Raw genomic sequence first — 25,625 nt, 5'->3', positions numbered from 1 at the left:
CCAGCCAGCATTAACAAACCATGCACACACGCCATGCTCTTCCCCTACATTGACATATGCAAACACTATGCACCTCTTCTCGCCTCAAACAGCTCATTTGAAAGATCCCCACCTCCCATCAACTTTGTTTTGCCATATTGTCACACAGTAATCTCCACTTAGCACTTTCGCACCTGGTGAGTCAAGTAGTGCACCTCTCTATACGTGTTGAGTATTTGGTCTGTGTGCGGCCTTGCTTTCTCAATAGGGGGGTGTCGGGAGAGGGGGTTTCATAACCTGCGCTATGCATTATGGATGAGTCTGCAGCTGTGAGCAGGGCCTGATAGGTGCTGAGGCCGCATCCTCTCTAATTAAGAGGGTTCATGGTCTGGTTGGTGCAGGGCAAGCAGGGGGTGGAGGCTCTGCAGCAACCCTGCCTTTCTGCCTTCAGCACCCTCCCTCACTCTCACTGTGTCCTTGGTAATGGACCACCTGGCAACGGAGCGTCTGCCAGAGGAGTCCTTGGAACACTTGCAGCCTCACGTTCGGAGCTGTTGCAGGGGCTCAGCAGGGGCTCCTCTCTGAAAAGGCCTGCCAATTAAGTTGAACCGGTGCCAACAGAGAGCGGATCTTTATTTATCCTTGTAATAAAAATGATGAGCTTACTAATCATCCATCGCCACTGGTCTGACCAGAGTTCCTTTGTCCATGTCCTCCATAAAAGGAAGGCTAATGTCCAAAACGTGTCCAGGAGGCAGGACACTTTCTAATGGTATTAGCATTCAACTGTGAGCCCCTTTCCTCGGGGAGACAGCGAAAACAAAAATGAAATATAATTATTTATTTTTCGTACAATTTCTTAAATAGCCTAGAATTGAACATTATTCAATAGTGCAGCAGACTCCCATACAATCCCATGCTATGCGTCATACACGTTAATAAAAGGAAACGATTGAGTTTGCACAATTGCCATCTGCCATTTGTTCATTCTTGGACAAGGACCATCATGGCTACAAGCTTTACTCTCTCTATTATTTAGCTCAAGTCAAATATGATGAAGTGGCTTTTCCATATTAGAAAAACAGGATAAGTTTGGTTATATTTGGCAATATTTTGTCAAAGTTATTCCAACATATACAAATGTAGTTCTGATTCATCTTTTTAAAACCCCAATCTTTTATCCATAAACGTGCATGTATGTTGACTCATGCCATTATACTGTGCTTCAGCTGTATTGCGACAACCACAATGCGACTTCAGCTAACCATGTGATCTAAAACGCCAATCTATTCTTAGCACGTCTTCTACCTTTTAGCTTACTTAATACTTAAAGACACATATCTGTTTCATTCCCGTCACTCTTTCTCTCTTGATCTGATGTTTCTCACTTGAACACACCGCTCCCTTCCTCTTCCCGCTCTCTCATTCTCACAGTCCTGTTCTCCCTGTGTGATATAAGAGCTTTGAGACAGCCGCGCCGGTCTCTTTAGTTGATCAAATGGGTCAGCTTAGCATTCTCTCTATCAAGGCACAACTACGCAAACGGTGACAGTCGTGCGTTTGATATCTTGAGATGTTACCCTCTGCCTCTGCTTCAGCGAGGGGATACGAATAACAAGGCAGCAGATAAATGCCAAACAGCCCTAGCAAAATGGGGCAGATAATCCTCTGTTCTAGGCCCTTGTGAAGACCGGAGAGAACCAGAGAGATGTTTCACCTGTCGGTCTGCTACAGCCCGCTTTTATCTCCCCGGGGTCACATGCATAACAGTATTGTCCTCCTACTGTTTTATGTTCTACTTCCCTTAATGGCAGGACACGCACTCCCCCTGATGAAGGGATAATGTTATTGATTACCAAAGATATCTTGGAGACAACTTGGTAAAAGAAAAAAAAGAAAATAATGACAGAGCTTTATTCAATGCTGTTTGTTACACCCCATTCGTCTTTTGCAGACAACTTTAACAGTAACGCTTTCATCATAATGGCGGTCACATTTGAAAATCACATAAACAGTTCTTATTATGTGCAGGAATGCCATGTGCTCTCATTATCCAGATGTAGTAGCAAATATACAGGAGGCCAATCTACTGTAGTAATGAGTGAATATTGATTTAGAAAGATCCCTCTTTATCTGATTGTACTGCACAGGATATTAGAAGCTTCACAAAAGGTGTATTCAATTAATCAACTTCAGCCGAGAGTCATTATAGCCACCCTCGCCCATTTAAAATCCTCACATAATTTGAGTCTGTTGCTGTCAGAGAAACAGAAGCCACAATCAAGCCCACATTGTAGTCATTGTGTTATGGTTGGTGCGTGTTTACATACCGTATTTATCTGTTTCCCACTAAGCCTGCTTTAATAAGTATTCTGTGCTGACGTCTGTCTTTGTCCTTTGTTGCTTCGCAGAGGGCTGCCCTGGTTTGTGCAATGGAAATGGTAGGTGCACTCTGGGTAACAATGGCTGGTTCTGTGTGTGCCAGCTGGGCTGGAGGGGCAATGGCTGTGACACCTCAATGGAAACTGCCTGCAGTGATGTCAAGGACAACGATGGAGGTAAAATCACAAACAACACACACAGCAATGCCTTCTTACACTGGCCAATAATCAACAGGGACTCTTTACTGGACATGATTTGACTAAATAATACACTTTTTGTGCTTGAGAATATACTGTCCCTGCTCTATGCTTTCCAGGCTCAGTTGTACAATTATGCAGGGGTGGTGAGGATGAGGAAGGTTTGCAGTCAATCACCTGGACAACAGGTTTTTTATTAAAAAGCAGAGTAGTAGCCTGCAGCCCTGAGCAGGCGCTGACCCCAGGAGGAAGTCTCTGCTATGCCTTCTAGCTCGCCCCGAGCAGAGCCAGGCACACACATAAAGCCAGCCAGGGGGGTTGCACCTCTCTGGGGGCCAAGTGGAAGACGTGTCTTTCTTTCTTCCAGACCTCATTTTTGGGCTTGAGCTATGTGCTAGCATCCCTTATTCATGTAGAGACTGTGTCCCCCCCCCATCCCTGTGCAGGAACTACAAGCCCTTCACTGGCAAACAAGGGGTGCTGCTGGGGAGTTGACTGACTCCTGACAGCAGGGGTTATTTTTATCACCCATCTGGCCAGATAGGTCCCTGAAAGCAAAGGGTAGCGAGTCCAATGACCCACTTTAGCAAAGTAAAGTGAATTGCACAGCAGCTCTTTCTGTCTCTTGTAATTTCATCGAAATTAAAGACAGAGAACCTCAAGCCGTTCTAGAGGTGTTCAAGTATTCTCCAGGATGAGATGTTCATAATGTGGCTTTACTCCTGTAATAAAAGAGCAGTCAAAATGAATAATGCCCCAGTGGCTCAAACATATACGCTTAGGTTATTTTTGCCAGGTGTGTGTCCAGGCTGTTGTATAATTACAGAGTGTGTGTGGGACTTGTTTGACCTTGTCAGATGGCCTAGTGGACTGCATGGATCCAGACTGCTGTCTGCAGGCAACCTGTCACACCACCTCTCTGTGCGTTGGCTCGCCGGACCCCCTGGACATCATCCAGGAGACACAGATGTCCTCTACACAGAGCAACCTGCAGACTTTCTACGACCGGGTGCACTTCCTGGTGGGCAGAGACAGCACCCACATCATCCCTGGTGCCAACCCCTTCGACGGCAAGTGAGTGACTCGTGCTTTTCTCTCCCCAGACACCACGCAGTGCTACATCCTGTAGGACAAATCTGTTTTCTCCTGTCATGTGTCAGTTTGAAAATGAATTCAGCTTCTCGGAGTGCTCGACTTTGATTCTACTGTATACACTCATTTCAATTAGATTAAACAGTGATTCCGTCTGAATTTGTATTATGGCTAACATTTGTTTTAAGCAATGACATTTCAGCTGCAAGCAAATATCAATCAGTGGCTTTTATTATGTATGTAGGCCAGTGCAATTAAGATGCTAAGGTTATCTCACAGCAAATGGCAGAAAACGTAGGAAAAACCCCAAACTAATATGTCTGCGATATTGGCAGTTGAGGCTGAAATAGGCAGTGACTGTTGGTGTGAATGGGTAGTAGGATGATGGACAGATGACGATAGACAAACATAGAATATGGCAAAAGGCAGATAGCATTCCTTTCCTTGAAAGGCATCTCATATTCATGTATTGTGATTACTTTTAGTGTAATCCATCTGAGGCCCACTCCCAGAGGCAGAGCCCTCGACACCCTAGCTATGGAATCTGAGGCGCTTTCATATCAGGCAGGATGGCTGTCAGGGTCCCATAAGACTCCCCTGCCTCTTTTTCCTTTGTCTCCTTCTCTTTTCATCTTTAATCGCTTGTGATTCTGTGTCACCTTATTTGCATTCCACTTGCTTATGGATCTCTCTCATCTCGGCGTATTATGCTCCTGTGAAACAAACAGAAAACAGTCAGAACAAAAATAAAGAGAATTTTTTTGAGAACATTTCACATTTTGTCTCAGGTAGAAAATGTGTCAAATGTCAAAACCAGTGGACATATCAAACAAATTCACCAGCATAGAGATGGTACTTTAAGTGTTTGTGTTATGTTTTTCAAATTGATGGCACAGGTTATTGTTGCAGACATTCCTATTTTTAGTCCAGCAGAGCTGTTGCTTTGTTGTTGAAGGGAAAATAGATTTGCAATTATCTTTGCAAGATCATTTCCATTAGTAGATTTAGCTAAGCAGCATATCTTTGTATTGAATTCTTTTTCAAATGTGTGGATAAATGTGTGCTACTACCCCAATGGGGCCCATCTTACCTCTCTGTTTGCAGTAAAACATGTTTTTATCTCTGAAATTACATATTCAGCATGTGGTACCTTAGTCATCAGACCGAAATCACCCAGTTCGCAGTGAGATTAAAAAAAAAAAGGGATTACTTCAACTGTCATCAAATTCTGCCCGATCCTGAACTATTTGCCGTGTGTCAGCCCATACTTGTAACACACTTTGTGACATTTTGCCTCATTGACATTTCTCTGGCTCTCGAGAACCACTCAACATTTTGCAGTTCTTCACTGGACAGAGGACGAGGCGCAGAGGGTTGAGTAATACTCCCATCGCTCTCACAAGAAGATGCAGCCATAAATAAGTAAAGTCAAGAATCCAGAGATGAGCTGCAAGATTGGAGGCCTCAGCTCACCTAAAAATATCAGTGATAATCTATTATTCATGCTGGGTATTCATTCCCCACCCACTGACAGATATGTGCGATTATGACAGGGTGCTCTAGGCTTCAGATGAGCCTTACAGGCACGCTTTCAGCATCTTCCTGATATGCCTGCCCTGGTCACCTGATCATCTTTTGATTGATCCATTAACCACTTCCTCATGCTAGTAGACATGTTGGAGTGCTATTTCTGATGTTTCCCACCACAAAAAGCTGCAAAGGTGCCACTGAATAAAGCATCTGCCTCTGCATAAAACGTCTCGACTCTCCACCATGACACATAATACAAGAGACTGCCGAGGCCCAGCAGCGGATGCTGGCTTGAATAGTAAACAGGGACTTGTCTATGGAACAATTTGGCCTAAGATTTATAGCTGGCTTTTAGCAGCATGCAGAGCTGTTCGCTTCATTTACAGGCTTGCTCTTTTATTGTTATTTTATTTAGAGCTCTTTTATTAACATTAGGCCATTAGTTTCAGGAAACTTGTTTGTTTACTTCTCGGTGTTTGCTAGGCCTTTCAGCAGCGTTACAATTTGGAGAGCTAAAAATTGACGACGACGTCTCCTAATTTGACCTTACTCCTCGGTGTGCTTGGTAACATACAAGGCGGGGAAAGAGTGCGGCGGTAACATTTGCATAAGGGTTTACCCTACAATCAGGTCATCAGCGTAGATAATTATGTTTTTGTTTGCTGGGATGGTATTCATCATTTAAAGTTATCTCTACTTAGGCCTGGCATGCATTTTTTATTCTGTCTGAAAGCCTACTGAGCAGCGTAGCTCTTTAACAACTACACGCTAATGTGAACTGCTGTATGTCTTTGAAGCTTATTTGTGAAATGATCTTCGTACCAAAGGTCGTTCAATTTCATAAAAAAATCATTTATTTTCGTTTTTGCTTATTGTGAAATTGATTGAGTCAGTTCGGAACAGCTTGTTCGAATGATGCAAATTCATCATGTCAAAAGTATGTGAAGCGATGAGGGGTATCAGCTTCATGCATTCACATAACTTACATGACATCGATGATCAAATCCGAGGACTTGGCTAGAATAAGACTTGTTATCCATAATACTCCTTCTTTAAAAAAACATAAACTAGAGATGATTTCCAGCTGAGTTAATTTTCCACAGCGTGTCCTCACGTTGCCCTCTGCGGATGATGTATGATAGACTGGAGGTTGGAGATACCGTGAAGTCCCTTTTGACTTTGTGAATGCTCTCGGACTTGTGACATCTCATACGGAGGGGAAGTTTCTGCAGCGAGCGCTTCACGCTTCCTTTGCTGCCCTTTCTCTCTGTTCTATTTGATGTCAATATTTAAATCATTTGTCTTGACAGCGAGGAATCATCTCCCCATGTGGTTCACAGAAGCAGGAAGGAGATAGTTCCACTTACCCAGCTCCATCTGAAGAAAATGTGGATGATTGCCTCTTCAAACAAGACTCTAAAATAAACTGTCAGCATGAATGATTAATCTCAAACAGCAAGGCGAGTGCTGGGTTAACTCTAGTAGTAGTTTTTTTGTCTAAAGGTATTTTTGGGCCAGCGGGCGTTTATTGGAGATCTTAAGAGTCCTTCCACAGCGGGCGTTTATTGGAGATCTTAAGAGTCCTTCTACAGCGGGCGTTTATTGGAGATCTTAAGAGTCCTTCTACAGCGGGCGTTTAGTGGAGATCTTAAGAGTCTTTCTACAGCGGGCGTTTAGTGGAGATCTTAAGAGTTGAAAGGGGGAGACAGAGTGGAGGACTTTTAGTAAGAGATTCGAACCGGCGTAATGTGCAACTCTAGTAGTAATTCTAAGGAAATGCATCCTGAAAGATCTTCGGGTGTGATTCCAAAGATTTAGAGCAGTATCTCCTTGCTTGTTTACAGTGCAGTGGTGGACATCCAAGGTCTTCTGAAGGGGATCTGGCCTAATTAACATAAAAGTGGGTTTCTGGGGACCATGATAGTTTGGGGTGAATGATCTTGCCTCTGGTAAGGACATGTTGAGGGCAGCTACTAACACGCTAGTGTTAATTGTTTCCAGTACGTGGCAGTGTTTAAGACCCAGATGTATTAAAAATAGCCATGGTCTAATGACAAAGTGGCAGTAAGGCATTTGTTAGGGGACTGATTTTTTGCAAACGACTACAGAAACGGTTGCTGACCATGAGTTGGGCCTTTGCTAATGACACGGGCAGAATTCGATAAGGGGGGGCGTGACACAGCAAGGTCTCCACTCATCAGTTCAGTAAGATTAGGAGGTGAATTTGGAAGACTTCCCACTATTGATTGGTGGGGACTGATGATCAGATGTAATTTATGCAGCTAGAGACCTGGTGTCAGTCTGGAAATCTGTCAAGGTCTTGATAACCAGCCAAGCAAGTCTTGCAATCTGCAGTCCTATTATTTCCCTCTCCGCCTTCTGTAATGGAAAAGATAAATGCTCTTTTTTGAATTTGTGAAAAAGCAAAGGAAAGCCTACTTATCTCATTATCCGTTTATTCTGGATATAAAAACCGTTGGAGACTTCCTAGGAGGTGTAAGTGTGGTATGCTTCTGTTATGACTATTTGCTTTCTTGTATACAGTATTTACTTTAGATAACATCCATCCATGTATTTTCGTTTTTTCTTTACTTTTCTGTAAATATGTAACCATTGTGTTGCTCTTTCTCCCATGCAGCCATGCTTGTGTCATTCGTGGACAAGTGGTGACCTCAGACGGAACACCGCTGGTTGGTGTCAACATCAGTTTCATCAACAACCCGTCCTATGGATACACAATCACTAGACAGGATGGAAGGTAAGGGCCCTTATACTCACACACAGACACACACACACACACCAAAACAATGGATGGTATGCAACTATGCATTGCCTAAAGATGATGGTATTTATATTATTGTCATATATACTGTTGTTTGACTGTGCTGAGTTGAAGTTCTAATTATGGGAGGGAAAAACACAGTTGCCACAGCAAACTGTACCGCCATTGATCTGCTTTGTGCTTTCATTTGGTCTAATTTTGGAGTTCTCGGCTCAATTCCCAGAGAAATCAAACAAAGCCCGTCTGGTACACTCATAAGTTATGCTTCAGTAGCAGCAGGGAGGGAAAATAATAAAATATGCCAATTCAAATCAGCTCAGTGGGCCTATATAGTGCCGATGGACATTATTCATTTGACAATTGAAGCTTTAGAGAATTAAGTGAGATATTAAGGTTCAAGCCACAGACCTGCAATTAATTTTTGCTTTGTGGAGCTTAATAATATATTGTTGCTATAGATGGTATGGTGGAAAATGAATCCTAACCTTATTAAATTGTGTGGTAGTTTTAAATCTATGTAAATTAAACAAACAAATGCATGTTCACCAACATGTCCACTATTCTCGTTGTACGATTCCACATATATGTTCTGTAAGAAATAGGAAACCTTGTATCTAAACTCAGTGCAGTACTGTACCACCAAAAACCCTCGAGTGAAAGTGTCGAAATATTCGAATGAAAGAAGTAAAAAGAAAAGTCTGAGTTCCCTGGCTTTCTTTGAGCCATTCTTTGCCAGCTGCTTTGGCACCAGTAGAGTTTGTCAGAAAAAATCCAAACAAAAACCACAGACTGGTTTAGATGCGCTTCTTGGAGTGAACAAGAGAACATTGGGTAACATTGTCTCCATGAATTTTTTTTCTTTTTCTGAATAATGTTTTTGGATCACATTGCGCACAGTCACAACCTCAAATCCCTCTCTATCTGTTGCAGTAATGTTATAAGTCCTAGTGGCACACCCTGCCCCCCCATCACAGCGGAGCATGTCTTGGTGTTTGCTCTCCAAGCCCCACTTCCTCCCGACACTTTTATCAGTCACTGACACTCTAAAGGCCCACATCTTTGCCGCCTGTTTGATTTGAATCATTCTTGTCTCCCCTCATTTCATTCCATCTTCTTGTCAGTCTCCTTTTTTTTTTACAAAAATCTTTCATCTACACACCTTACTCACTTATTTATCTGCTCTCCATCCCTTCACGCTATCTATCCTTCCTCCAATCTCCTACTGCCCTTGAGCCTTTCTTTCTGGGCAATACTCTTTTACTTTTCCCTACAGTATATGTTCCTTGAACCCTAGGTCTCATGTCCTTTCCACTGCACTGCCTTCGCTTCATCTCTATCCTTTCCCCCTTTATGCGTATCCCGTTTTTCTTATGCCTCATTCCTTTTCTACCCTTTGCAAAAGCTCTATACTGTTGTTCTCCCTTCCAGCATACAGTATGTGCAAACACTACTCCATCCCCAAGGTTTGCCTGTAAACATGCCCAGTCTCCTGCAACTCCCCTCCAATCACTGTAAACCGGCTCAGTGCAGCGTGAAATCAGAAATGCACCTGTTCAGCCACTTAGAAATGGGAAAGCTGTCTCAACTCATTTTTATGATGTGTTCTTTATTGTCCAAGGGCTTAGCTTTTAAATTACCTTTTCCACTATCTTGAAAAGTTTCTGGCCTAAACAAAAGAGGTTGAGCATCGTTTCTTTACAGCCGCATAGCCATTTTCTGACTGGCCGATCATTGAGAAACACGCGTTGCCTTTTAAGCTATTCTCCAATAATGACAAGAATGCTGACGTGGATTCCAGCTTATTAAATGATTATGTGCTTGGAAGAACATAAGAGACATGATATAAATGGGAAAATCAGTATACAATTGGCCCCTTGGCAGTTTGTAAAAACATATCCCACAAAGGGTGCTGTGATGTCCACATCTCACATGTACTTATAATATCCTTTTTATGTGTTTTGTCCTTACATTTTGTATGTAGACAATGGGCACCCTTGACAAAAGGGATGCTTATGTGTTATATTAGTTTATAAGTGCACACGAATATTGTATTTGAGGCTACACTAGAGCTTAATACTGTCTTTATTCACTTGTACTAAACGTATGTGTCCTTGGTTCACGTTAACATCAAGTAGATCGTGTCCATCCCAGTATAATTGTACACTGGCTGAGAAATTATCAGCTGTAATTTGTATAAGCCGCGCCAAATTCATTGGCAGGGTTAACTCCTTGAGCCTGATGCATTCCCTGAGGGCACAAGTGAGCAAGGCTGTCGTAGGTAGCTTTATACGTTACGGAGGAGGAGGAGGAGGAGGAGGAGGAGGAGGAGTCAAAGGATTGTGCCAAACAAAAGAAACAAGCATAACAAAACCAGGCCTATCTCTACAACTATCCTTTGAAACCAAACTCACCTCCACCTCTCAACACACACATTAACAAAGTTCAGATTATTCAAAGAGCTTTAGTTGCTAAACACAGCCATGTTCCTTCCTCAGCAACAGGCCCAGAGTGAGAGAGAGAAGACTTCCTGGGTGCCTCCTTTATGGTCGGCCCTGGTTGCTGATAGGCCAGCTGAGGGTGAGAGGATCCAATCAGCCATCAGACTCAGGTGCACAGGCAGATACCGATCAGCTGCTGATTAGCTGTGCAGAAGACAGGGAGAAGAGAGAAACACAGGAGGGAAGGAAAACCACACATGTACAGCCTGCCTGGCACGTAACACCCCCACACATATAAATCCAAACAGTATGTTTGGCCCTTACAATGAACCTTCTATTTACATAGCACGAGATAGTGCATCGGCAAGAACATTATCGGACCCCTTTTTATGGCTTATGTCAAGGTTGTAGTTCTGGACAATCAACGACCAACGCATAAGGCGTTGATTGTGGTTGTACATCCTTGAAAGAAAAACCAGCGGATTGTGATCAGTGTATACCTTAATAGGTTTTACACTGGAGCCAAGATACACCTCAAAGTGCTGCAAGGCAAACAATAGAGCTAAAGCTTCTTTCTCAATAGTAGAGTACTTCAACTGATGTTTGTTGAACTTTCGGGAGAAGTAGCTCACGGGGTGATCGATAGCCTGTGCATCTTCTTGTAGAAGAACAGCCCCTGTCCCAACTCCACTGGCATCGACCTCGAGCTTGAATGGCTTCGAAAAGTCTGGTGCAGAAAGAACAGGAGTACAACACAGAATACCTTTTAGGCTCTCAAATGACTGCTGACACTCACCGGACCAAACGAAAGACTTTGAGGGACTGGTCAACGTAGTGAGTGGGGCCGCCACCGATGAGAAGTTTCTGCAGAAACGGCGATAGTACCCTGCCATTCCTAGGAAGCGGCGAAGTTCCCTCCTGGTGGATGGCACTGGGAGGGAGGCAATTGCCCTGATCTTTGCATCAGCAGGGCACACCTTCCCCCGACCAACCTGCTGACCAAGGTAGAGAACGGTACCTTTTCCAAACTCACATTTGGCAAGGTTAAGCGTTAGGGATGCGGCCGACAAGCACTTAAAAACTTCTCTTAAGGTAGACATGTGGCTAGACCAGTCCTTAGAATAGACAACAATGTCGTCCAGATATGCCTTACAGTCTGGAACATGTCCTAATACAAGATTTACAAGCCTCTGAAAGGTGGCAGGTGCGTTACACATACCGAAAGGCATCACAGTATACTGAAGGAAACTGTCAGGTGTCACAAAGGCCGAGATGTCAGAAGCCCCAGTGATAACAGCCAGTGAATCCCTGCATCGATTGGCCACGATGTCCATGGCTATCTGTACAGAAGTGTTATGAGCGTGCGTAGCCTAAGCCTGCCAGGTGTCATGCAGACTAACCGGCTGCAGGTGTACGGCTCCTGACGGATCATGGTTACACAAGCGAATGACTGTCACGACCCCTACCCTGTCTGCGCCACCCCGCTAGTGGAACCTCACACCCAGTCAAGGGCAAAACAAAAATAGCCAATCAGATGTTTAGCCTTAACGCAGGTTAGACTTGGAAGCTTATTTAAAATAATTAAAAATGTGGTTCTTTTCCCTGTCATTTGGTAAAAAAGACTTCCTGTGTGCGATGCAGCCCTGTGCCAGGGGCCTGTAGGTGACCAGGTGCTAATTGGCTCTTAGAAAGAAGTGACAAGAAGTGCAGAAACTGGGCACAGGTGCAGGCATGCTGTTATAGCCAGGCAGCAGTTACAGATGATGAAATGGCCAGAGGAGGCTGTTTACTGAGACTCTCTCAAGTCAGACCAGAGGCAGAGGCCCTTAAATTCAACAGTGGAGGGGATTGCATTGCAGGGCTTTTAGACTGATGTTAGAGTGGACAGCCTTCATCTATGGGATCGATAGAAAAGTGGCGGCTGCCTCCCTCCTGCAGCACAAATCTCTTTCTCTCACATATATAAATGTGAGCACAGGCGCAGTGCATTACACACAGATGGGGGTGAAACAGCCATGTCTGGATTTATAGCAGACATCTACTATTTTCCATTCAGCAAAGAAAATCTACAGATTATGAGATGTATTAAGTAATGCAGGTCGAACATTGTGATTAATCCCATTGTATTTTTAGCTATTGTCTGCCTAAAAGATGCTATATACTGGAATACAAATCCTTTCAAAGCATTAATTTAATAAAACATGGAATGTATTAAGGTTTGATCTGTTATAACTACCGTTAATTAGAAAACAGTCATTATATTCACAGTAAATTGTTGCATGGCTTAATCCTCAACACACAGCAGATTACACGCATTGCTAATGGAAATTGTCAGTGTATTTATTAGAAAGATATATAATCCATCTTCTCTGTATGCGAGTCAACATTTATCCTCTCTGACACTGTGTGCACATCTGTGTTCCAGTTTTGACTTGGTGACCAATGGGGGCATAGCCATAGCCCTGCACTTTGAGCGCTCTCCATTCATCACCCAGGAGCACACTCTCTGGTTGCCATGGGGACGCTTCTTTGTCATGGATACCATTGTCATGCGGCATGAGGAAAATGATATCCCTAGCTGTGACCTGAGCAGCTTCACCAGGCCGAGCCCCGTGGTTTCCCCGGCGCCGCTCACCGCGTTCGCTGGCTCCTGCACCGAGAGGCGGACCGTCGTACCCGAAATCCAGGTAACTGCCCCCCCACACCCCCCCCCTCTTCACTGCCCTGCAGGATGTGATCTACATGGGTCTGTCCACCAAATGATTCATGACACACATCTGGGGGAGCCCCCTAAAGACTGTTCATCAAGTACAAGTGTAATAGTAACTGTGGCTCATGGCAGTGCTGTGATTTTGTCTCTCCGGTGTAGTTGGTCTGCGGAACTTGGGCAATTTACAATGTGCATTGTGCGGAGTGATGATGATTACCTGACTCACAGAACACAGCCTGGACATTTTTAATTTCTCCTGGGTTGTAATCTACTAGACTAGGCATACAAGTACCAGTGTAAATGATTTGCTTTTGTCTTTTTTAACTTTATATATTTTTATATTTGTCTATGTGTTGAGCCTCTGTGTGCAGGTGAAAGTGTGGCTACTGTATCTCTAGCAGGCATCTCTGTGCCCTTCTAATTACTTTGTCTCCAACTTTGTTTCATATGATTTATGGCATATCAGTGAATTTACTATGCAGTCCTGTCTATTTATGGAAGCCCTGTATTTGCTATCCCAAGAGCTGTAGGAACATCATAAAGGAGCATCACCCAATGCAAGCCTGTCCTTATGAAAGGGAATTCTAATTAATTAACCAGGCATGGCCACACTCTGTGAACATTTAAAAAGAAACATGTCATAAGTGACGTGTCCTCTGACCGATTGATAAATTAGCTATTTAAATGTTTACTTTACATTTTATTCTGAGGAGACGAACAGAGGTCACTAAATCAAAGCAGTGTTGTTCAATCAAACCCTTGCTGTCGACTCTTGATCCTAAATATGAGCAATGTACAACAGCTGCTGACCTACTGTTGTATCATCAGGAGGTTGTAGGTCTTACATTAGGACAACTCCCAAGGCCACCACGTATCTCCCAGTCTAACTGTATTACTCTATATATAACCGGACTGCACAAGCTCCGGGCCCAAGGGCATCTTGTAAGGCCATTGTCATATGGATTGCAGGGAAGACTGTTGTCCTAATGAAGGGCTTACTATTAATAATTCAATAATGAAATACTCACTGGAGTACATAATGAAGAAATCCTTCAATGGATTCCTTGTAATGCATGGAAATAATTGTCCTCTAATTGACGCTCTTATCTTCTCATGGAGCCATATATTTGGTGGGAGGCAATGACAAATATGTGAAAAAAGGTTGTAGTGGCCACTGACCAAAGGATAGACAAATTGATAATCTGCGTTGAAAAAAAGGACACACAAAGGCCTGTTATTAATCCTGACACACCAACACTGAAGAAAATAGATTTCTAAGCTCTTTAGGATATACAATTCCTTTCAGCTGGCTTAAGGATTTATGTTTTCATTCCGTCACTTATAAGCTTTGTTTTTTTGTTTCATCCATAGTCTCTGCAGGAGGAAGTCCCCATACCAGGGACGGATATTCATCTTGGGTATTTAAGCAGCAGGACTCCAGGTTACAAGTCAATACTGAGAGTGACTCTCAGCCACACCTCAATCCCTTTCAACTTGATGAAGGTTCATCTGATGGTGGCTGTGGAAGGCAGGCTCTTCAGAAAGTGCTTTCCTGCAGCTCCAAACCTCTTGTATTACTTTGTTTGGGACAAGGCTGACGTCTACAGCCAGAAGGTCTATGGCCTGTCTGAAGCTTTTGGTAAGGCTTCAAGTGTATATTACATGGAATTCATGTATATTAATTTGTATCCAGGACATTTGTGGTTTACTAATGCTAATGTTATCCTTGCTTCTTTCTCTAGTATCTGTGGGATTTGAGTATGAGTCATGTCCAGACCTTATTCTCTGGGAGAAGAGGACTGCTGTTCTTCAGGGCTACGAAACCATTGCCTCCAAACTGGGCGGATGGACTATTGACAAGCACCACGCTTTAAATATCCAGAGTGGTGAGTCAGCTACTTTTTTTTTTTCCAATTCTATTCACAACCACTCATTAAAAACTGTAGAAAATAATATATTTTTCTACACATTATTTATTAAAACTGTTCAATTTTAGAATCAGAGTAAGGAAAATACGTGTGTGTACCAGGAATGTGTCTCACTCCTACTGTACATTAATACAAGTACACATTTCTAATAAATAATTACATTTTATTTGTTTTATTAAAATGTCATTTAACTAACAGGGATTATTTTAGTTGTATGTAGTGGTGAAAAGTAACTAATTATATTTATTCAACTGTACTTTTATAAGATGTTGAAGTGCTTGTACTTTTCTTGAGTATTTCTATTTAAAGTAACTTTAGAGTTTTACTCCACTTTATTTAAAAGGGAAACTAGCCTTTTGGCTAATTCGAGTACTTTTACATGTTTTTAATATGTTGATTAATGTACACTGTCCCTTGTTTTAAATAAATCAATTAAATTCAAAATAATTTAATGTAACTCCACTGCATTGATTAAATCCTGGATTATTTAATAACTTTAAGTGACTTTTCAGATTAAGATGTTAAACTACTTTAAGGTATATGAAAGTAAATACATTACAAACAGTTCTTGAAATCCTTCATTTGTGTATCAAAACTTTGTTTGTCGACAACAGTCAAATGCTACTTGATGCAACAATAATAATAAAAATCCAATAATGTAATACATATAGTAATATATCACATATGGAGGAAATGTTTCTGCAGAATTAGTACTTGTAGGACTTTAACTTGTAATGAAGCATTGTGACATTACTGTATTGCTACTTTTACTTAAGTAAAGGATCTGAGTATTTCTATCACCTTTGATCATAATCCAGTCATTTCATATATGATTCTGAAATGGGCCTTTAGGCATAACAACTACTTTTAGTTGCATTTGTCAGTATAATTTGATGCTGATACTTTTGTACTTTTACTTAAGTAAGATTTTGAATGCAATACTTTTACTTCTAATAAAGAAATGTAGATAAGTACCACCTTGTCCGCTCAGTGCCTAAGACGGTGCGTTTAGTGTAACATTGAATTGTTCTTCCTGTCTGTTGCCTTTGTGAGGCTTTTCCAATTCAGCTGTGTCATGTTGCATCAGATAGATCTGACTTTTTTATTACAGCTCTCCACTTTTAGGCGAGCAGGGTCAATTTAGTTATTGCCATCAAATTACTCCGGAAAGGCAGGAGTGTGAATGAAGAGAGAAAAAAGTTATGGGCTAGCTGTCAGTAGCTAGGCTTCACAGTCTGTTTGTGTCTGGAAGGGCTCATCAGAGGAGATGAAGCATACTTATAAGAAAAGTGCCCAGGAAGGTGGCACTTGGATCTGTCATACTGAACCTGCTGATTCTGGATGTGCTGTCTGTGTGAGGCAGAGAGCTGCTACTTGCCCCCTCACCACCTGCACTGCCAGTTCCTCCACCCGACTCCCCCGTTTTGGCACCTCCATGTCTTGTTCATGCCCAGCATTTTTAGAATCATTCCTAATTAAATTGCTGTCAGTCTGCTACTCCCAGCAGCAGCAGCCCCTAAGATTAAATCAAGTCCCAGGAACGAGATGCTTGGCTGAGCTTTTCTAATAGACCACATGTTGTGCTGCTCAAAAAACTCAGGTCACCATCAGAAGCATAAAACCACCAGAGACATGCAGATGCTGAATTTCAAATATGATTACATTGATTGGACAGCGGGAACATCTTTAAATTAATATATTTGAACATTTTCCAAGAGTATATTGGCAAAACTAATGGAAACATAGTGTGTATGTGTGTGTGGGTACATGCCTGAAGGATTGCACATGAACTGAACTGGTACGGCTCCATTTATATTCATGTGGAGTTAGAAAGGGAGGCACAATGCCATTTTAATCGGGGCAAGTCAATTTTGTCGTTATTGTGACTGGGTGGTAATTTTCTAGCTCGAAGGTATTCCTCTTTTGCCAAAGGGCTTTTTGGTACCCATTTGGCGTGAAATTGTATTTCCACCCGTTAAAACAGATGATAGAGTAGACTTAGTGCAAACACTGGCACACAGATTCATTTGATGGCTCCAGTTGTGGCGGAGTTGCACTCACAGACCTCAAAATGTTCATCATCTGTACTTTTTAAACTGCAATAAACAATCTTTGGTCACCAGGAGAAAATGACAAGCAGCATAATAGCATTACATTGTTTTATTTCAGCAAAACTCCAAACAGTATTGTATCATTTGTATGATCCAAACTTATATTGTGTGAACATAATTATGTAGGAACTTTTAGCTTATACAATAAAGTGTATTTTCTTAACAATTTAGAATTGTATACATGCACGTAGACTAACCGAACCTAGCTAATTCGGAGCAACCTTTACGATCACTGTAGTGAAATGACAGTCAACAGTTGCTAAAGGTGCCATATTTCATTTTTGTTTTGTGTATTACTGTCTGTGTGACTATACTTTTGTATAGTTTGGTGAATTACACATGGGATTAAACCCCCCTTGAAACGATCTCTGGCATTGATCACATAATAAAGGTGCTGCATCATTAAGCCTCTTGAATAATTGTTTTTCTTGGAGGGAACTAACCTGAATGCCTTACATGGCGTATTTAGAAACACTGCTACATGACAAAGAATATAAAAAACTTGATTTAACCGTCAAATGTTCAAGCCCCCCTCTGGTTACATAAATTGCAATACCTGTATCTTCTATGTCACATCTGTTTTCAATTATCCACAAGTCAGCACTTGCATTTATGCCTCAAATAGGCTCGACCTAAACAGATTGCCGGTTTAACGTTTTTCTTTCCTGTGCCCTCATCAGGTATTCTTCACATGGGCAATGGGGAGAACGTGTTCATCTCCCAGCAGCCCCCTGTGATCGGCAGTGTGATGGGGAACGGGCGCAGGCGCAGCATCTCCTGCCCCAGCTGTAATGGCCTCGCTGACGGAAACAAGCTGCTGGCTCCTGTGGCTCTGGCCTGTGGCTCGGATGGAAGTCTGTATGTGGGCGACTTCAACTATGTGAGGAGGATTTTCAACACGGGGAATGTCACCAGCGTCCTGGAGCTCAGGTAATGGAGGAATAGCCTGCTAACATTCACTGAGGACCATGAGCTCAGCTTGCACACAGGTCATAAAGCACAGAGGCTGATAGAGATAGACAGAACAGCTCTAAAGGCCCAGGATTGATGGTCCTGCCTGTCTCCTCCACCTGTATCAGCTGGAGGAGTTGGCCCTTATAGGGATGATGACGATGTAATGGGTTCCTAACAGAGCAGGAAAAAGATACATGTGTTTTTAAATGTCAGCAAAGAAGGTTTGACTTATAGATACAGAATATGATGTGTTGTTATGATTCTCTTATAATTAATTCTGTCCACTAACAAATGTTATTTTGTTATTTTCTATCTCTTCAACTAACATTTTCAACTAACATTTTAACTCCTTTCTCTCTCAATTTCTGCTGCTCTTGGCAAACAGAAATAAAGACTTCAGGCATAGGTAAGACTCAGTATTTGCTTAAATGAATATAGAAAAGGGTACAGTCCACATACTTGATGTCGAAGTGCCCTTTCAAACTAATTTTAGACGCACACTTTTGAGCAGCGAGAATATCATATCGTAAAATACTGACTGGCTTACTGCATAATTTTCAGCTCCTTAAAGCTTGGATTTAGTAGTGTATTATTGGTTTTTGAGCTTTCTTTATCTCTAGATTCAATGCCTTGTGTTTTTGCATCTGTAAGTGTGAATTTAAAGAGCAAATGCAATGGATTGGTCGCTCAGTAGAGGCACTTTCCCTTAGGATTAAAAACAACATTAATAATAATAATAATGAATTTTATTTATGGGTGCCTTTCAAAGCTCTCAAGGACACTTTCCAGAGCATAATTAAAAACAAGCAACAGCAAACAGTAATTCAAGACTTCAAAAACAAAGATTTAAAAACAACAATCAGTTTAGAAGAATTAAGATATTTAATAGGCTAGTTTAAAACGTTTTTTTTTTTATGATGTCAAAAAAACATTGACATCATTATGTTTACAGGAATTCTTTTTGAGGGATTTTTTTAATTATGGCACGAAATGCAACCCTACAGAGCCTCTGAGAAAAAGAAAATGTGCTCACGAGTTAGTTTCTCGTGTGCACCAGTAACTTGTGCGTGAAAGTTATTGCAAGAAACCCAGCCATTATAAAACACATCGGTCTTTGTTTTTCTTGTCAGAGGTTTTAAAGTATTGTACAGTCATTTGGAGACAGCGCTTTATGGTGTTGGTTTATACTTAAAAGCAAATGTTGCCCCGATAGTTGAATTGCACTGCATACGACAGGTAAACAAGAATACAGGTTTAAATCAACACCTTTCTGACATTTAAATAGAAAGCCTAAAAAAATGATGTCAGATGAAAATAATAAAATGGTAACTCAGTGTAGATGTTCTCATTGGCGTAAGATATAAAGATACAACCTCATTTTCTTTAGCAGGTGGCATGTGGTCGTTTGATACCATGCATGACTTCAGCTGAGGAACATTGCAGTCACACTGAGGATGAAAAGTGATGCTGGTCACTGACCTCTATTTTCAAAGGACCACAAAAGAAAACCCTCTATTGCTTTTTACGCAATATCTTAATCTTATATTTCTGCAGAACAAAATTATTTGTGTGTTCAATAACTAAAGAAACATCCTCATAGCAAACGCAAAGAACCTCTAACGCTCTGCCCCTTCGCTCGCAATACCCAAATGCATTTGCATAATAAAAAGATAAATGTGTAGGAACACACAGCATATGTGTGTATGAAATGGGTGGCTGCCTGCTGTTCATGCGTGAGCTAGCGATAGGATGGTGAGGTTGGTGATCTCACTGCAATGTTCATTGACCCCCTACTAAGGATGTCCCATCCACTCCAACCATGCTCCCCCCGTTGCCACGCCAGCATGCAGCGAAATCCAATTATCTTCTACAAACTAGATGTTGTCAGTGAATATAGATGGAGTATATGGCCGTAGCTCAAGGTCAGGGAATAACGCCTCATAGTTTCAAACACTATGGGGGACAAACACGGTTCTACATGCGACTGGAAGCTGATAAGCTATCAGCTGATTGCACATGGCAGATAGAATGCAAAGTAGTATCCAGTTATTGAGGCTTGCTACTGAGCCACTCTGTGACAGCAGTGGTTTCTCTCAGACATTCAGCTGTACCTGGAATGTACTGTAGGCCATCATATCAGTCAGCTGGGTCAGTGGGCTGTTTGTGACATGTGTGCCTGAGGTGTGCTGCAGTGCCCTGTCATCACTGATTCATTGAAGGTCAATTGTCATTTAAAATTACGTATCAGAGTTGACAATTCCACAGACCCACTAGTCTTTCTTCTTGTTGTATTATAAAAAACATAAGCTTTGGCACTGTCATGCAGAACATAAGCCCTAAAGAACCCTCAAGGTTATAGTTGAAATTCTATCTTAATCCACTTTGAATGGCACCCTGCTGACAGGTTTCTCTGTAATGCTCATCAGGTCTGGCAGAACTGAGCTCCAGCCTGCCCTGATGACTCTGGTCTGGTTAAGGTGGTGCTAAACACTACACTGCTTAGCAACAAAAGGGAGAAGCTGAACATATTTGTTCAGGTGGAACCAGCAAATGGCTGCAACGTTTTTTCACGGATTATTTCTAAATAATTTTATAATTTATTATATTAATATGATGTCATATAGGGGGCAATGTAGATAACACGACAAATAAATGTGGGCAAAGGGGGAACATACCTCCAACATTTGATCTTTCTTTTCGAAGTTAACAAATTGCTTCACTTTGCAAAGTTGATCAAGCCCATCACACCACAGATGCATAGTGCATCGTGTGGAATGCCACACAGATGCTAATTACAATATGTTGATTCCGGGCTAAAATCCAGCTATTTCATTATGGCTCAACCGGATTACAAGGTATCATTTGGTTAGTAAATCCAACCTTGCAAAGTCAAGCATGTGGTGGACAAGAGCATTTTCTCCCGAAATTTTGACTTCAAAATATCATAGATTATGTAATTTGTTTTTACAGTCAGAGTTCTTTATTGGAATAAAACCTCCCCTAATTTCGTATGTATTTATTTTAACCCACAATGGCCCTTGTAGATTTGCCAAATTGTTGATAATACAATTCTGACGTTCAGTTACTCAACTAAAGGTCCGCTGTGTTTGATGTCTGGAAGAACATGTGTCCAAGTACAATGTGTTCTATGTACTGTAGTAATGGGCACACTGAAAACTGTCAAATCTGTCAGTCATATCAGGCGGATATAAAATAAGATTTGACCTGCCTAGAGTCAATAGCATCCAGCAGTGTATGGTACCAGTGGGCTTGGAAGTTTTACTTACAATCTGTCATGGATTGATTTTTCAGTAGGAGATAATGTTTTGTATTCTATTCAGTTAAGATGTTTTTGTGAACAAAATAGTCCTCTGTGTCACTTCATTTATACAACTATGGATTTTTCTTCAGACATCTTTGTTTTCTGTGTATTCTGACAGGAGATTGCTAATAGATTGTGTGCATCACCACCACAGCAGGATTGGTTATATGTGTCTCTATGTCTGACAGGTTGGGCAACCTCCTGTGGATATGAGGGATTACTTTGCTGACTTAGTTGGAAGTTTAAAAGTATATTATTTCCTACACTAGAATATCTACCTCATGGATGCATGGTGTGTTTGGAATGATGCTTCAGCTTTGGATTTGTTTCTGTAGAGAAAGTCCCATGGGAGACAGAAAATATACTTGTCTGTGCTCCTTCTAGCAATAACTAGGCAACTGCTGCTAAAGTATATGACAGATCTATCACAATGATTCTTTTGGTCAGCGATGGGGGAGTAATTAGGATCTCTATAAAGAATCCAATGTTCCCCAATGACGTAGTCCCAATAGACCCTTGTTTGTCTTTGTCTTCCTTACTCTTTATAACCCCCAGCATTGCTATTGTTCCAGTCATTAGAAAGAAACTACACATATGTATGTGTCTACGTATACAGTATTTTCACATATGTCTTCTGTGTATAAATCTATAAGCTACAGGAGTTTTCACCCTCTTTTGACAACAAGGATTTCTAACAAAGCTGACTGTATTGTACATGAGGTCTAAGCTCCACCATTATGTCATGTTTAATCTCATTATCTTTTGCCATGTTTAATCTCATTCTATTTGTTCCCATGTCCGTGGTTTAAACTATAATTGTGCCCAATTGACTCTCTTAATGGCTTTTGAATCCATGTTAATTATATTAAACAATGTTTCTTATTGAAAGCACTGCAGCCCATCCAGCTCTATTGACTTCCATTGGCTTGGTCCTCTCTCCTCCCTCCTCTCAGCAACAGCCCTGCTCACAAGTATTACCTGGCAACAAGTCCAGTGAACGGCGCCGTGTACCTGTCTGACACCAGCAGCAGGAAGGTGTTCAAGGTGAAGTCCCTGAATGTTGTGAAAGATGTGGCAAAGAACCTGGAGCTGGTGGCGGGCACAGGTGACCAGTGTCTGCCGTACGATGACACTCGCTGCGGGGACGGAGGAAAAGCTGCTGAGGCCACTCTCACCAACCCCAGAGGTATTGTTTCCGTTGTTATTATAATCAATGTAGAGTGACATCCCAAGTCAGTTGTCTTGCTTCCTTTTTTAATTAGACTAGATTGCTGGATAATTAAAGACAGTATTCCCGAAGGCTAAATCAATACACTTCAGGATTCATGCCGTAAACAATCATACCTCCATCTTAATGCTGGACACATGGACCTAACTAGCTTCGGTTACTTTTAAAACAGAACATACATTTTTGATGGCATGCTTTCCCGTTTCCTGGGGTCTTCTTTGTCTTGATGCTTCCATATTTGGATGATGCATTAGTCACCAGATCACATGCTTACTTGTTGTCCTCCATGGGGATGACATTGTGATTCATATGCACTGAAATAACACTCAAGTCCTTCTGAAATGTGCATCACATATAGTCCGTTGTACAAATAGAAAATGTTGCCGTGAGTACTCAAGACTAGATGTTTCATAGCTACTTGAATATCGTGTGACACACCCTGAAGTAATACAAAAATACAGAGATTTGCATGTAGTTCTTTCAGCTCCATTGTTGTTTTGGGCTGAGGGAACATGAGATAAAGGGACTATATCGATGAAATTATAGGTTTAATTGAATCAATAAAAACAGTACTCTTCATATACTTCATGTCTATTGTTCTCTAATATTGATTAAAAAAAATCAATCTTCGCATTAGCTTTCATTGCAGTGATTATTCTTTCATTTGTATTGCAGTGAATAGCACTTACTTGTCATTTAGTGGTTCTCTGTCCTCACTTTAAGTCTAAGATAAACAAAACAACTGATGAATATTTTCCTCTTCTGTCCTTTGGGGGGCTTTTTATCTGCAGGCATTACTGTGGATAAGTACGGTGTTATCTTCTTTGTGGATGGGACCATGATTCGCAGGATTGATCAGAATGGTATCATCTCTACTGTACTGGGCTTCAATGACCTGACCTCTGCCCGACCTCTCAGCTGCGATGCTGTGATGGACATCTCTCAGGTACGACCTCTCTGACCTGGCCAGCAGAATGTGTTTTCTCCTGTCTCTCAACATACTCCCATCTCCTTGAATAACCCCAGTCAGGCGGCTGACATCCCTATATGGGCTTAGTTCCGATTCCCATTTGTTTATCGTCTCCATGAGGCCAGCTTTTCAAATACTCCGGACTTAAACAATATACTGAGTTAGGCAGTTAGAGCCTGCGGGCATCTAGCATTTTGTTTGGATTCCACTGCCAGTAATAGTTGGGCTCAGATTTGTAATACTCCGCAAGAGGAGGTTTGCTAGCAAGACGGTTTAAAACATAAAAACCCAATGTGACAACAGAAGATGTAAATACACAAAAAATACAATAAACTGTGTCATTTATAAGGAATATATTGTATATTTGAAATACATGTGTTTATTGCACATCTTATCTTAACAGGATTCAGCTATTTTTTGCAAAACTTTGATCATTCACGTGAGTAGGGTCAGACCAAGGATTGTATGGATTTGCTCAAATCAATGCTACAAAAAATGATGAATTTAGGGATGCAACCCCAAACACAGCTGTGCCCTCCTGGTATATGACAAACATTTATAATATATATAAAATATAATTACAAGCAAATACACGTTCTTGATACACACAGAAGCTGGAATAAACATAGCACTGGCATATAGAGCCATGCTGAAATCAGAGGTGGCACTGTAGTCCCGGAGCTCACATGTACGTGTCAAGTGGCCACACAGCACCAAATGCAAAGGCCGTTGACCTATAGCTGTAGGGGGATGATGAGGGTGACCTGTGACCTGTAACCTCAGTGGCTCTAGATTCACCCACACATGTTCACTGATGCACACATATGTAGCAGACTGCTACCTCAGACAGAGCACATTCCCCAGGCAAGGACACTGCTCCGAGGTCACATCGCTCTCTAGCTCAGTGACTTGCTTTGGTGGTGAAGATACTTTGCATACCCCAGCAGCCTTTGCATGGCTGCTTTTCCTGAAACATCTTTTTTTCAATGCAAGTACATAGGAGTTGTTGGGATATACCTGCCATACTGTAGTAGTCATTTATAATAAAACTCCATACTTGTTTTAGATTTGCTCCCATGAGATGAGCATTCCTGGGCCTTAATGGTCAAATGTGATTTACAATCCACTAGTTTGTTTCAGCCCCATGGTGTTTGTTATTGAGTAAGACTAGCAAACAGGTCCTAGGGCGCTTCAGATGTCAGTGCAGAGAAGCTTTCTGTGTGTCTGTGAAATGATGTATTCAGGAGAGGGAGCAAAGCCTCCAGCTGCCCATTTCCAGCCCCGGGGGAAGCTCCACCCCCCCTCCTGACCTGTGCTTGCTGCTCCCTTACCCCCCTGCGCACAGGCAAACACAAGCGCGTATAGATGCTCACCATCCAGCAGCCAGGACACAAGCAGACTGACTGCAGCTGTACAACGATGACAAATCGCACCAGCACTGCCAGAGACACCCAGACAGTAAAAAGCATCCATTAAAGATTCATCCAGGGCACGTAGCTTCCTACTTCAAACACTCCCCTATCCCTCACTTAGGACCAGAGTTTCTCTGGAGAAAGCTCATGGCAGTGGTCATTACTTCTGTACCTCACCTGTTCCAGGCATGACATAATGTCACAATTCCTGCTCTCCTCTGATGAGGTTGTTGTTATCTTGCAGTGCCATCTGTGCAGAGAGCGTACTGTAGAAGTCCTTTCTTATTCAACGTGCACCTCTGTAATCTTGCTTTATTTTAACTTTGTATTATCATGAAAGGGCACAAGTGTGTGCAAATCCTGGCAAAAAGATTTGTCCCTAGCCTGAGCTCAAAATGTTGCCATGCAACAAAGACAAAAATAATACGTTTTCTTCTGAGCTTACTGTGTGCACACTCCCTACAGTATGTGCCATGTTCAGCTTTGTATTATCATGCAATAGGACAAGAGTTTGACCTATTTCGACAATCTCTTAATTTGTTTATACCAAAGTCTTTGCCCTTGCAGTTTTTAAAACGAGTCTGCTCTAT

General features: G+C 41.8%; 1 protein-coding gene across 5 annotated transcripts in view; it reads left to right on the top strand.

The window, feature by feature from the left end:
* Window positions 1-25,625, top strand: part of tenm4 (teneurin transmembrane protein 4) — a 154,334-nt gene that overhangs the window by 100,317 nt on the left and 28,392 nt on the right. For 4 of the 5 annotated variants that reach the window (XM_034097617.1, XM_034097614.1, XM_034097616.1 and 1 more), the window contains 10 exons: window positions 2,391-2,537; window positions 3,416-3,632; window positions 7,819-7,938; window positions 12,826-13,087; window positions 14,482-14,749; window positions 14,853-14,996; window positions 17,830-18,079; window positions 18,489-18,509; window positions 22,379-22,611; window positions 23,445-23,599. In XM_034097617.1, the coding sequence (XP_033953508.1) occupies window positions 2,391-2,537; window positions 3,416-3,632; window positions 7,819-7,938; window positions 12,826-13,087; window positions 14,482-14,749; window positions 14,853-14,996; window positions 17,830-18,079; window positions 18,489-18,509; window positions 22,379-22,611; window positions 23,445-23,599 (1,817 nt within the window). The remainder of the gene's footprint in view (window positions 1-2,390; window positions 2,538-3,415; window positions 3,633-7,818; window positions 7,939-12,825; window positions 13,088-14,481; window positions 14,750-14,852; window positions 14,997-17,829; window positions 18,080-18,488; window positions 18,510-22,378; window positions 22,612-23,444; window positions 23,600-25,625) is intronic. The other variant, XM_034097615.1, reaches the window with a different exon arrangement.

The sequence above is a fragment of the Pseudochaenichthys georgianus genome, chromosome 13 (genome assembly GCF_902827115.2).
Source record: "Pseudochaenichthys georgianus chromosome 13, fPseGeo1.2, whole genome shotgun sequence".
NCBI lineage: Eukaryota > Metazoa > Chordata > Actinopteri > Perciformes > Channichthyidae > Pseudochaenichthys > Pseudochaenichthys georgianus.
Note: the sequence above shows the minus strand (reverse complement) of the source record. Positions and strands in the feature narration are given on the sequence as shown.